Source organism: Diadema antillarum, unplaced genomic scaffold (assembly GCF_040938485.1).
Source record: "Diadema antillarum isolate AM-2024a unplaced genomic scaffold, OU_Dant_1.0 seq00000821_RagTag, whole genome shotgun sequence".
Classification (NCBI taxonomy): Eukaryota; Metazoa; Echinodermata; class Echinoidea; order Diadematoida; family Diadematidae; genus Diadema; species Diadema antillarum.
In genome coordinates this window covers 3,698,515-3,713,154 of record NW_027271698.1, presented here as the reverse complement: position 1 = coordinate 3,713,154, position 14,640 = coordinate 3,698,515, and the positions used below count along the sequence as shown (strand labels likewise).

The 14,640-nt window shown below is 39.1% G+C and overlaps 1 protein-coding gene across 1 annotated transcript in view; it reads left to right on the top strand.

Moving 5' to 3' along the window:
• Positions 1–1,122: 1,122 nt before the first annotated feature.
• LOC139739945 (uncharacterized) overlaps positions 1,123–14,640 on the top strand; it is a 67,006-nt gene continuing 53,488 nt past the window's right edge. The window contains exons 1-2 of the mRNA XM_071650545.1: positions 1,123–1,168; positions 5,096–5,346. Of these exons, the coding sequence (XP_071506646.1) occupies positions 1,123–1,168; positions 5,096–5,346 (297 nt within the window). The remainder of the gene's footprint in view (positions 1,169–5,095; positions 5,347–14,640) is intronic.

The following is a 14,640-nucleotide window of genomic DNA, read 5'->3' as shown; positions in this document are numbered from 1 at the left end:
ATTCTAGATGATTTCAAAGTTTATTTGATGAAAATTGGTTTTGAAATGGTTGAGATATATCTAAAAACAAATTAAGACAAAGTGGTCCTAATAAAAGTTGGGTGCCACGTGATATTAGGATTTTTTGTGTGTGTTTGGATATTTCAGCCATTTTTAAATCAATTTTCATCAAATAATCTTTGAATTCCTTGTAGAATATGTATGCTCTTTAATATTTCATAGGAGGTTTCTCATTGCCTCACAAAAAAGTTGGAAAACTGCAAAGCCCCATCTCAACTCAAACTATACCATCTCTTTAAACTGTGCTGTTCTCCTGACAAGCACTCCCTTCCACCTAAATGTGTTATTTTAGACATGAAACTCATTAGACTGAGAAATTGCAGTTGGGGACGGGGTTAGGCAGAATCACGCAGAATATCCCCAGTGGAGAGTTTCAAGCATTTATCAGCCATGTAGCGTAGCCCCCTCGCTCCCTCCGAATTTTGAAGGCTTCCCATAGGGGGTTTTGGCCCTAATCCCAAGGTGCTGGGCATGGATTCTAATATCATTTTGGGTCCGGGGAGTGCCCCATCGGTGGTAGATGATCTGGGACATCAAGCGGTATTGCGATGACAGGGAAAGGGGGAGGCTGGTTAATGGGTCTGGCAGTTATGGAGATGTAGCAACTGGGGAGAGGTTTGGGTATGGAAGCGAAGTTGGAAAGGGGTCATTGATGATGGTTTTACCTATGATAAATTTTATGGATGAAGAGATGTTGGAATATTGTAGTGTTTTAGCAACTCTGCTGCTCATCATTGACATCTTTTCTAGCTGCTGTTGGAATGACTTCATATATCATCATATTAAAGTCTGTGCATGGCCCATTATTGACAAATGTAATTAAAAGACACTCTTACATTTTGTTTTCTGCTTGATGTATACTGAAATTAAATATCAAATGGATAAACGTTGCTGATGCATGATCAGTACCTGAATGCTTTTTCAATGATGGTGACTGACCATATTGATGTGTAAAAAAATGTAATCTTTCACGATTGATCATTGCCAATATTAGTACCAAATTTGAAGTATTTTGAGACCGAACAGCTCAAATCTTAACATTTGGTGGACAGGTAGGTTGCCATGGCAACAAGCTCCCAAGCTACAAGAGGAGGCAGGGAGGAAACCAGTGGGTTTTTCAAGATGTAATTTCTGCTTCTTAACTAGATCGTCCATCTTTTTGAAGGATTGCTGACATTTTCTACCCTCATCCTTTCAAGGTAGCAATCAGCCCTTCTTGGAGAAACTTGATGCAGTTACATGTAATTTACTTTCTGCGATTATCCCATTTAAACATTTAATGTTATCTCAGTCCATTGTGTTTGTCTTTATGTTTGTCACACTATGAAGAAAATAATAAGAAGTGACAATGATGCAAAAAGATTACCTGTTGCATGTTAAAACCAGATTACCCATGTATTAAATGGAAAGTGACTGCGAATCCTCTCTACAGATAAGATTCTTCTTGAGATTATTAAGTATAGGTTTAAGACTTGTGTATGGAATGTATCTGCAATGTTTTGTACAGCATTGTGGATTGAATTGGCAGGTCATCAACCATATCCCAAACTTGTGATCATAATCACATGGGCGTGGCCAGTAATGATTATTAGCTCACCTGAGCCAAAGGCTCAAGTGAGCTATTGCGATCGCCCTTCGTCCGGCGTCCGTCGTGCGTCGTGCGTCGTGCGTCGTCCGTCGTCCGTTGTCCGTCGTCCGTCGTGCGTCGTGCGTAAACTTTTTACATTTTCATCTTCTTCTTGAAAACCCCAAGACCGATTTTCATCAAACTTGGCAGGTAGCATCCCTAGGGGGTTAGGAACTCAATTTGTTAAAATGGGCACCATGCCCCACCCAGGGGGCCCCCAGGGGGCCCAAACCCCCCAAAATTAAGGAATCTGTAAAAATCTTCTTCTCTAGAACCAGAAGTGATAGAGCTAAGTTAATACTATGGGTTAGTACATTGATGACTGTTGTTTCAAGTTTGTTCATGGCAGAATCAGGGGTGCCCCCCTTGGGACCCAGGGGAGGGGGTGGGGAGGGGTTCTAATGGGGCCTAAATCGTACATTTTCTCATCTTCTTCTTAAGAACACAATGACCCATTTTCACCAAACTTGGCAGGTAGCATCTGTAGGGGGTTAGGAACTCAATTTCTTAAAATGGGCACCATGCCCCACCCAGGGGGCCCCCATGGGGCCCAAACCCCCCAAAATTAAGGAATCTGTAAAAATCTTCTTCTCTAGAACCAGAAGTGATAGAGCTAAGTTAATACTATGAGTGAGTACATTAATGACTGTAGTTTCAAGTTTGTTCATGGCAGAATCAGGGGTGCCCCCCCCCCCCCCGGGACCCAGGGGAGGGGGGTGAGGAGGGGTCCTAATGGGGCCTAAATTGTACATTTTTATCTTCTTCTTGAGAACCCCATGACCCATTTTCACCAAACTTGGCAGGTAGCATCCCTAAGGGGTTAGGATCTCAATTTGTTAAAATGGGTGCCATGCCCCACCCAGGGGGCCCCCATGGGGCCCAAACCCCCAAAATTAAGGAATCTGTAAAAATCTTCTTCTCTAGAACCAGAAGTGATAGAGCTAAGTTAATACTATGGGTTAGTACATTGATGACTGTAGTTTCAAGTTTGTTCATGGCAGAATCAGGGGTGCCCCCCTTGGGACCCAGGGGAGGGGGGTGGGGAGGGGTTCTAATGGGGCCTAAATTGTACATTTTCATCTTCTTCTTAAGAACCCCATGACCCATTTTCACCAAACTTGGCAGGTAGCATCTGTAGGGGGTTAGGAACTCAATTTCTTAAAATGGGCACCATGCCCCACCCAGGGGGCCCCCATGGGGCCCAAACCCCCCAAAATTAAGGAATCTGTAAAAATCTTCTTCTCTAGAACCAGAAGTGATAGAGCTAAGTTAATACTATGAGTGAGTACATTAATGACTGTAGTTTCAAGTTTGTTCATGGCAGAATCAGGGGTGCCCCCCCCCCCCTGGGACCCAGGGGAGGGGGGTGAGGAGGGGTCCTAATGGGGCCTAAATTGTACATTTTTATCTTCTTCTTGAGAACCCCATGACCCATTTTCACCAAACTTGGCAGGTAGCATCCCTAAGGGGTTAGGATCTCAATTTGTTAAAATGGGTGCCATGCCCCACCCAGGGGGCCCCCATGGGGCCCAAACCCCCAAAATTAAGGAATCTGTAAAAATCTTCTTCTCTAGAACCAGAAGTGATAGAGCTAAGTTAATACTATGGGTTAGTACATTGATGACTGTAGTTTCAAGTTTGTTCATGGCAGAATCAGGGGTGCCCCCCTTGGGACCCAGGGGAGGGGGGTGGGGAGGGGTTCTAATGGGGCCTAAATTGTACATTTTCATCTTCTTCTTAAAGGGAAGATAAACCCCAAGAGCAATGTGGATTGAGTGAAAGCAGCAACATTAGTAGAACACATCAGTGAAAGATTGAAGAAAATCGGACAATCAATGCAAAAGTTATGAATTTTTAAAGTTTTGATGTTGGAACCGCTGGGTGAGGAGACTACTAGAGGTTATGACGTATGAGTGGACAACAATACCAAGAAAATATAAAGAAAATTCTGCAAAAAAATTCATTTTTCATGAAAATTACAAATTCCATCAACTTGATATTGCCATATGTTAAGGGTAGCAATTATTCCCCCTGCTTTCTTAAAGCGGTTGGTCCATTGCTCTTTCATGATTCTAGAAAAGTGAATTTTTGTTGAATTTCCTTTATATTTTCTTTGTATTGTTGTCCACTCATACGTCATATCCTCTAGTAGTCTCCTCACCCAGCGGTTCCAACACCAAAACTTTAACAATTCATAACTTTTGCATCGATTGTCCGATTTTCCTCAAACCTTCACTGATGTGTTCTACTAATGTTGCTGCTTTCACTCAATCCACATTGTTCTTTGGGTTTACCTTCCCTTTAAGAACCCCATGACCCATTTTCACCAAACTTGGCAGGTAGCATCTGTAGGGGGTTAGGAACTCAATTTCTTAAAATGGGCACCATGCCCCACCCAGGGGGCCCCCATGGGGCCCAAACCCCCCAAAATTAAGGAATCTGTAAAAATCTTCTTCTCTAGAACCAGAAGTGATAGAGCTAAGTTAATACTATGAGTGAGTACATTGATGACTGTAGTTTCAAGTTTGTTCATGGCAGAATCAGGGGTGCCCCCCCCCCCCCCCCCCACTGGGACCCAGGGGAGGGGGGTGAGGAGGGGTCCTAATGGGGCCTAAATTGTACATTTTTATCTTCTTCTTGAGAACCCCATGACCCATTTTCACCAAACTTGGCAGGTAGCATCCCTAAGGGGTTAGGATCTCAATTTGTTAAAATGGGCACCATGCCCCACCCAGGGGGCCCCAGGGGGGCCTACACCCCCAAAATGAAGGAATCTTTAAAAATCTTCTCTAGAATCAGAAGTTATAGAGCTAAGATAATACTACGAGTGAGTACATTAATGACTGTAGTTTCAAGTTTGTTCATAGGAGATCCAGGGGTGCCCCTCTTGGGGGCAGGGGTGGGGGGGGGGGGGGGGTGGTTGGGAAGGTCCAAATGGGGGCCTGAATTGTACATTTTCATCTTCTCTTCCTGAACACCTCGTGACGGATTTTCATCAAACTTGGCAGGTAGCATCCCGAGGGGGTCAGGATCTCAATTTATCAAAATGAGCACCATGCCCCACCCAGAGGGCCCCAGGGGGCTCCAATCCCCCCAAATTAAGGAATCTGTAAAAATTTGGGCCCTTATTGTACATTTTCATCTTCTACTTGAGAATGCCTGGTCAAATTTTGGTAGAGCTGTGAATAATTTAGATTAGTGATTGCGTGAAAGGTGAACTTGCGATACTCAGGTGAGCGCTAGTCCCGCGGGTCTCTTGTCAAAATTAACATCAGCATCAAAGTATGATATCATCTTTTGTTTTATTATAAGACAGGCCAAATTTTTGCACTAGCATTTCTGGAGCCTACCCAAAATTGTAGGCAGGTTTTTACCCCTCTCATCTCCCTCCTTCCCTTCTTATTCCAGGATGTGCTGATGGTACAGTTGAGGGCCTCATGAGCAAGGACCGCCTGGCAGCATGCTCTGGTAGCTGGGAGGGGCACGTCGGCAATGCCAGTCACCTGTGTGCTCCGGGCTGGGGCGTGTGCAGCTGGGAGCAGGCGGGGCTTCTCTCCACGTTGTCATGGACGGACGCCGTGGCGATGGAGGGGTGCTTTGTTTACAATGCGGCCCACGACAGGGGGGAATGTGGACCTTGCAGGGATTCCCTTGAGCAGGTATACTGAGCTCAGTCATTCTTACTCCATATTCTTGTTTGATGTGGGGGACATGGATTCATATACAAATGCATGTATATCCAGGGCTCAACACTAACTTTTTGGCTGGTGGCCCATTCAAACCGCTTAAATTTTCAAATTTGAAATTTTGGTGGCCCCAAAAAGATATGTAGTGGCCCATAGTAAAAGCAAAAGTAACAATTAAATCTATTTTGAATCTTGGTTACCCGATTGGGCCACAAAAAGATAAATTTGGTGGCCCAGTACCAATTTTTAGTGCCCCTGGGCCACCACGTCACCAGACCACCGCTAATGTCGATTTATGTATGTTCTTATGTATTTTTATGGTTTATGTATGTTTTTATTGATAAAAGAGAGAGAAAGAAAGATAGGTATATCATGCATATCATATGTTTTCCCCATTACATGATTTAGAATATGGTATGTTTTTAGAACAGAAAAGGTTGAATATTGTGGTGTAGAACAATAACTGAGTACACTTGATCAGTTTTCACACGATGTAGCAACCAAAGAGTATTGCAACATTTCAGCTGCAATTTCAACCTTTCATGAGGCAATGTAGAATGAGCGGCATGTACGCATCTTTATACTAGACGCAAGGATTAACTGGACCCATGATAGACGGTGATATCCTCTTGTTTGTTCATTTTTTATGTTCAGTGTTTCCTTTGTTTCCTTTGCTTATTCGTCTTTATCTTCCCCTTCCTCTTTCCTTCCTCTGCTCAGCCTGTCCCCTGAAGTCTCTTCTTCCCCATATCTTTATGTTTGCACTTTAATAATCTATTGCATTTGTAGTGAGGATATCCCAATGATGATGTGGATTGTACCAGGGACATTGGACAGTGTGTACAACACTGTAGGGTTTTCTGTGCCAATCAGCACTCAAAGCACCCAAAAGGTTTTAAGCCATGATGTTTCTGGTAATACTTGTGGCATCAAAACTCATGAAATCAACATGGATTCTGTATGGATACAAAAGAGGACATTAGCATCAGGCTGTTTGTGACTTGCATGTTTGCCAAAATATCATTTATCATTAACGGGACCGAAGTCTTCCAGTGCAAATTGTTAAATCCCCCGACAATTAGTAGCAAAAATGTTTGTGGCTCCAAGCTCGCAGGTTTATCATAACATTGTCTCCCATGGCGACAGACCAGGTTCAAACATCGCCCTCGTGGCTTGTTTTTACGCAGGAGCTGTCATAAGTGTGAAGGTTGAACCCATCATATGTTTAATTAGTGGATACTTCATTAACCCATGATTGAGGAGACAGGAATGGCATCTCCATTAAGATGTAGTTTGGGAGGAAGAAAATAATGATGCTTACCATGTAGCATTAATAAAGCACCGTGTTACAGAAGCCGAAAAAATGTCATGAACTTTTTGAAACGGATATTCCCATGGGTATTACTTGTTATTCGATGGAGGGAAAAGCATGTTTCCAGCAAGAACTCAAGATTTTGTGATGATCCCTTACGAGTTCTGATGATGAGAATATCATAGGAGGGGAATACAAACTCTGTTGCCTGGACGACCATTGGTACAAAGTCCCCATGTGGTGTCAATATGAATAGGCACATGCTTGTGAATGATGTTAAAGATGTGTGTTTTGCAAATTGTGGTTCAGTTGTATGGGTTAAGTATCAGGCAAGTTCCTTTAGAAAACCTCTTTCTGTTAGGAATCAATGCCCTCAAAGAATTCCCAAATGAGCTGTAATTTCAGAGAAAATGCAAAGAAATTAAAAACATATTCATGAGGGTATATATAACATAATAGGAATTCCATACTTCCATTAAACACGAACATAAAGATTAGTTTCAGAGCAGATTTTAGAAACAAAGAAGATAGCAATAAATTGCACACTGATCTTCCAGCTTTGTTTGAATTCACTGAAGAAATTAAAAGAAAACCTTGTTGCATATTGATGGAAGATTATGACATTGCTCTACAGAAATTCATTTGTTAGCTTTTGCTGCAGAATATATCCGCATAATCATCTCGATTTGTCTCAGTGTGGAAGTATATAGTGCCCTAAATGCATAACATATGCAAGCAAGTTCAACCAAATTCTGTTATGTTAACTAGATTAAACAATACTTGAAAAAAATATATATTTGCAGGTCTGAATCTTACCAGTTAAGGTTCTCTTAGACCCACCCATTAAAACCGATGTTGCCAAACACAGAACAGAAAGAGGGGTTTACTTCAGCTTTGTTTGCTGTATATTCCATATTACAGAGCTGAGCTGCACAACTGTACTTTGTACATCACTCCAATAATGAATCATATCAAGCGCTTGTAAAGTATAGGTTTATTGGAGAGAAGGTAGCTTTTATCATTATTCAAAGTTCAAGATTTATTTGTATTGTTAGAGATAAAAAGGTATGTGTAACCCATTGCTGGCTGGCAATAAAGCAACAAACAGACCTGCACATTGATAAGGATCAACAATTAAAAAGAATTACTTTAACCTTTTCACTGCCTTTGTCTGTTCAGTTTTAGCTATCAAAGAGTATTTTGCAATATGTTTTTGCCTTTCAGGAGACAAGCACCTGCCATTTTATCCTCAATATTTCAGTATTTTCAATATTAACACACATTGAGGGGATCATCACAAGAGAGTGGCATTACATGTTTGTAGTGTGGAGTGTGGACTGTTCAGTGATTTCTTTTTAAAGATCTTGTACAAAAGCTTAAAAAACAGATATTTCATTAAATTGAATGTTCTTCAGATATGTTGTTACCTATCAAATGTTATCAACATGAGTAATGAATAATCTTGAGCTATTTTGTTTGTTTATTTCAATTTTGTTAACTGCTCGGTCATGAGCCACATGATGTAAAGGCAGATGATAAAATGCTACAGTGACAATGTTTCAACTACTAATATCTAAAAGAATTCATTAGTGGAAAAATGTTTGCGTTTGTTAATATCTAAAAGAAGCGTATTATGTAGTTCATCTTTCCATGGGAGCTAAATATGTACTCATTTGATCTGTATAATCTTTCTGAAGAATCCAATAATGTTTTCATATAAAACCATATGGGATACCAGCTGTACTTTGAAATGCGGATCAAAGCTACTTTTTTGTAAATGATAATTGACAATCATTAGGAGACAATCGGTGGAGACTGTCACGATATATTTGTCCTAGATTGCTTTGCTTAGATTTATTGATTACCGGAAATGCCGAAGGGGGGGGGGGGGGGGTCTTGTATTACGTCTTCTTCCTTTGCTGGTATGTTTACTGTGTCTGCAAGTGTTTGAGTGTTTGGCTGCCAACTAGAAGCAGATATGATTGCAGATCAGGTTGATTATTGCTGAATATATACAAACACTTCATTAAAGTTTTAAAAAAATTGTTCCCAGGGGCTCTAAACTTATCTTTAAATTGGTCTCTATGCAAAGCGACAGAATTTGGTTTCTATTCTTACAAGAAGGACAAACTGACATTAATTTATTCTTTTCAGCCAGTCAAATTGATTTCTTCCAGTTCGACTTGCCCCGCAGCCCACCCCTTTGTAGATCGTTGTATTCATGTGCCCAGTCTCATTTCTCCTGCAACAAAATAAGAGTGAACGCACTTTGACAGACGTATGACTAGTAATTGCAATAACTTGTCATTTTGATTACAGCACACAAGTTTCAGGCTTAGACTCCTTTTCAGACCCTTTATGACTCCTGAGGTGGAATGAAGAAGCGATCTTTTCAGAGAAGTCAGGAATGGAGTGGTGCCATTTTTGCATGGCTGTTGTTGGCTCTTCAATAGAGGAGAAATAATATTTGCCAATCATTTTTAATTTCGTAATTATCACTTCAATTTACTTATTTCATAAAATTACATTCAAAATATTTACTGAGATGTGTGAGTCGAAAGGAGGATTGGATATCACACAAAAGCCTGGGGCTTGGAAATGGATATTTCCATATATGATTTGACTTTGATAGACTAGGAAGTATATCTCATGGTCAATAAAAATGTCTGATTATAGACACTAGGCTAAGTATGCAATGACTTGTTTGGTACAATGTTGGCAGGTAGCTTTGAGATGATGGGATTAGGAGAATATCGATTGCAGGAGCTGTGTAACATTCTGGAGTGTCACTCATTCATTGCTTCTTCTTTTTTTTTTTAAGGAAAGCGAAAGAATTTAAGAAAAGGGCCTTTAAGTCAGATTCAGTGAGACCAAACATCTAAATAAGATAGATCAATTACAAATGCCAAACTAAGTTGCTTCAAAAATATGGGCAATTTCTGTTTTTGAAAATATTCATAAATTTTCAAGTTTGAACAGGAAAAAATATAGCAGGTGTTCTATTTTTAACCATTATCAAGCTTTCCAGTTTTCAACCACCAAATCACCTTATTTTGTTGTTACCTTTGACTTATCAAGGTATCACTACATACCAATCAATGCTGTCATAATGTACACATTTGTTTGTTTGTTTGTTTGCAGATACTTTTCTGGATTTATTTCAAAATATTTATTAACAATAAAAGTGTGATAAATAGATAACAAAATGACCAGACCAAAAGCAAACAAATTACTTACTGTAAAAGTGGAAATTTTTGCGGTGTTGAAATTTTCGCACATTTCGCGCAACCAGAAACTCGCCCAAAACTTAGAGCACGCGAATATTTTTGCTCACCATATGTTCCCGTACTTACTGTTTTGATTCCACAGAATTAAAAACACGCAAAACTCTTCTTACTGGGCCTAGCACAAAAAATTAGTCGCTCGAAGATATCCACTTTTACAGTAGTTGACAAATTTGAAACAAGACCTCATTTGGAAAAAATAGATGCAATTGTGATTAATGCAGGAGGTGAAACTATCGTAAGCCATTGCTTGAAGCAATAGTAGTACTGTAGCCTTTCCAATGTTAGTCATATAATACTGCACAATGTAGCCAGCTAGTAGATCAGCACCTTACAGTCAAACCCACGAGATAAGTCGTTCAGAGATCATCCTTCCTCATCATAGTATTGGACATGTCACTGGCCTTGTCCGTGATGACCAGGCTGAGAGAATGACCGATGTTTTGCCAATTAGCCAAGAAATCGGTGTCACGGCGATGTCTGCCAATTGTGGCGATAGTGCAGAGGTAAGGGAGAGTTCCTTCATTGTGCGGCAAAAGGAGTGTAGGATTGTATGATCTGCCATAAGAAAGTTGGAAACTGTTGTCAACCCGGGTTAGAAACAAAGAGCTTTTTAGCTTCATCGTATTGTTACAGATTTGGTAGTACAAAATGCTCTTTAATCAAGTGATAACCTTTAATGACAGACCTATTTGTTTCTTCTGAACTATGAAAACTACAATGAATTCAACAAGGATAAAGTGAACATTAGATCATAACAGCAAGAAAAATCAGCATTTGTAAGTTTTATGATATATATATGTGCCAGATTTGTGTGACAGAACTGCAACTGTAATGTCGGTTCAGATTTTTGACAATTTCACTACAGAGAAATATTTCTTGCCAAAATTACTGCTACCAGGGAAAACAGTCCATTAGAATGCTGCAAAAGACTTCAAAGATGCTTATAATCTTAATTTAGGTATTTGGTTCATATCTGAACCTGCATGTATTGTCTGTTACTTTGAAAATACTGTGAAACATGATGTTTTCGCGGCATGAAATTTTCGCAAGTTGCCTGTGACATGCAAAGCATATGGTGTAGACAAGAACTTTCGTGTGCATTTTAATTTCACGAATCTTGGCTCTCGCGAAATTTGCGACATTTAAATGCATGTGAACATTCCTGGTTTTACAGTTGATGATAACTGATAAATTCATTCTGTTTTCCCTGCAAATACCAGCTATCTTTTTAGCTTTTTTAAGGTTCTGTTAACTCAGTTTCTGTCCAGAAAGGACTTGTTATTTAAATATTGTGTGAAGTTAATTGATTGAGACATTCCAATCTGTCGTTGTGGTTACATGAAGCCCCAGGGTGACTCGGGGTAAGACTGTCAAGTTGATGGTTGAAGGTTGAGAAGGGAAGGTATTATAAAAAGATAGATTGTGATAAAAAGGAAAAGAGAGAGAGGGAGAGTGAGAGATTAGGTGTTAAGTGTGTGTGCTGGGGTGTTTCCCTAAGTATGGAGTAATTAATACCACTTGAAACAACACGCTCCCCAGCGGTATCTAACTGCAGACTTCCTTACCCACAGGCAATCAGAGTGTTACCAAATTGCTCTGCCAGCTACCCTCAGGCTACAATTCCTTGTCCTGCCCAGGTTTCTTTTCTCTTGTTTTTGCTGTTGTTTTTTAAAAACCAAAATTCATTACAATTTTTATTTCATCAAGAGACTGTTAAACTAGCATTATTATAACACAGAAATCATTACATTTTTATCATGTCTCCCAATAATTTCTTTTCATGGTTGATATTGTCAAAAGACAAATTTATAGCAGATTGTGATTATTAATGACATGAACATGAGAGTCTTGATGTTGAAAGTTAGCTGTCAATTTGGAGTCAGTTTTCTAAGGTTTGATGCAAATGGGAGCAGGGAAAAAGGGCTGATTCTGTTCTTTCCTTGACAGAGCAGTAAGATAACCCAGTACATCCTCTGTATCAACATAACATCAAGATGGAGTTCACTAAAGATTTATGTTCAACCTTAAAGATAGAACTCTACAAGTTATATTTAAAACATTTAAGATGATATCAGATAGATTTGGTAAATGTTGATTAGACTTGTAGTATTTTTCCCCTGCAAAGCAAGAAAAACATTTGACTGTGTACTACCTTTGTAGGTGAGGAGTTAATCCAGAGTTGTTGTTCACAAAAACTGGCAAATCATCCTTCTTCTTCTTCTTCTTCTGATTAAGTCTGCCTCCTTCAATAGACTGAAGATTCTTGCAGACTGGTGCTATTTACATTATAATACAATTTATTTACAGATATTTACAAGCACATAGAAAATTTGACAAAAATACTAGCCACTGTGATCAACCGTTAGACGGTTTCGAAAGAATCCTGTGGAAGATGTTTAATATTCACCTAGTTGTAGCACCCTTTACCAGTTCATACATGTACCTGGAAGTGTATTCACATTGGAATTAATTGTTATCACTTTTCTTATTGAAATGCACTGCTGTATGATCATTGGGATTCTAATGAAGTTTGAATTACCACCTTAAATGCCATGGTATTTTGTGATGTATTTTGCTATCTATTTGTGTTCACATTACAAAATCCTGAGTGAAATATGGTGGTATCTCACTGTCAATGTGAATGCACTTCACCAAACAAGAGCAGGAAAATATTGAAGAGCCTGAAATGAGTGATGCGTCCAGTAGGCCTGGTGAAGACTGACATTTGTATTTGGTTAGTGAGAAGTAGACTCGTGTGGTTGGATCATATGAATGTGGTTAGTAACCATCCAAATATCCTTGGAGAAAAAATTGTCAACAATAATATCAGATTTGAGAGTCACTGTGCCAATTTATCAGCTACCACTGTCACAGGACTCCAAAGACAGCCTCCAAATTTCTCCCTGAGGTGCGAAAGTCTGAAGGAAAGACCACTTCATAATGGCTACCACTTTCTGTCTTCAAAAAAACCACATCGGTATCGTCTGCTTCTTTCCTTTAGGCCAATCACTTGAGAGCATAAGAGTTTATAGAGTGCTGGGGTCCAAATCTACCTCTTCGTTTGAAGACATTTCATGGCAAGTTGTGACCCTTAGTCAGAAAAGACCATATCAGTCCATCTCTATCAAAAGTTTTTACTTCTACCAAGATGCATTTAAAATGTACATATTGCCAAGAAATTGTAAGTGGGTTGGTGCTACTCGTACTAGCTCTGCAAATTGTTCCCCCACAAATGCATACACACACACTCAAACAAACACATATAACCAAATCATGTCAGAGACAAAATTCATTGCATCTCTATTACATTTCTGCTCTTCTTAATGAAAGGTCTAGATGCATACAAACCAAGCATTCTTCATAGTAGTGGACCAGAGTCTTTATATGTGGAAAACTTTAATTCTAGTAACCAAATTTTTGCTGAAAAAGATTAAAGATTTATTTTAAAACTCAATCTTATCCTCTCTCAAAGAGCCTTCAGAGGGAATTGTAAAAAAAAAAAAGAAAAGAAAAAACGTCTGGACATGTTAAATGTGTGTTGTATGCTTTTATGATCCATTTTGTATATAATCATATATTTCTTTATTTTTGTGTTCTCATACTTCAGAAGGGAAGAGTTTAAACAAAGTGTTAAAAACTTACAATGGTAGGATTAAAGACATTTGACAAACTTTAAAGGGATAGTATAGTTTTGGTTGAGATGGGGATTCAGATTTTAACTTTATGCGAGATAATTAGGAACATCTTATCTTATATGATATATTAAAGAGACATTTCTACATTTCTAAAAAGGAATTCAAAATCTATTTGATGAAAATTGGTTTGAAATGGCCTAGATATCCAAAAACAAATTGGTCTTAATAAAAGGTGGGACCCACCTTTTATTAGGATCACTTTGTTTTACTTTGGTTTTGGATATCTCAGCCATTTCAAAACCAATTTTCATCAAAGGAACCTTTAGTGCCTCATAGAATTGTGTGCTCTTTCATATTTTATATAAGTGGTTTCAAATTATCTTACAAAAAATTAAAATCTGAATCCCATCTCAACCAAAACCATATCATCCCTTTGACATGAATAGAATGAAGTCTTCAATGGATACACAGGTGTAGAGACTGAATGCAACAATTAGATGAAGAGGAATTGTCTGGCTTTATTTATATTAATTCAATTTTCTAGATTTTATCTTACAACTTTTGGGATTGGTACATCAAAAATTAATTTCTTCGAAGATTGTCATCAGTTGTAGACATGAATACACTGTGATAAAATCTGAGCAATTCCATGTTCCATGATTTCAGCCGTCTACAGAGCTCGAAATGTATTTGAAGTCCGTGCAATTGGGAAGAAAAAAAATATGTTTCCTTTCTCAAAACGGAAACAATTTTATTTTTGTTTGACTCTGCTCCCCTGCCAGCAAGATTCAATTACCTGCAAATGAAGCTAAAGCAGACAGGACGGGACATAGGTATTTTTGTAACGCTGTGCCTCCAGACATAGCAAGAGATGTGTTGTTTGTGGTCACGACTGGTAGCACAAATAAAATAAAGAAAGTTTTCTTGGGGATATCCTTCTATTTCCTCTGTGACCCTTATTACTCAGATTTCAGACAGCGCTCCTCGATGTACCGAGTTGTGAGTAACGCCACCAGCTCCGGGAAGTGGCGAG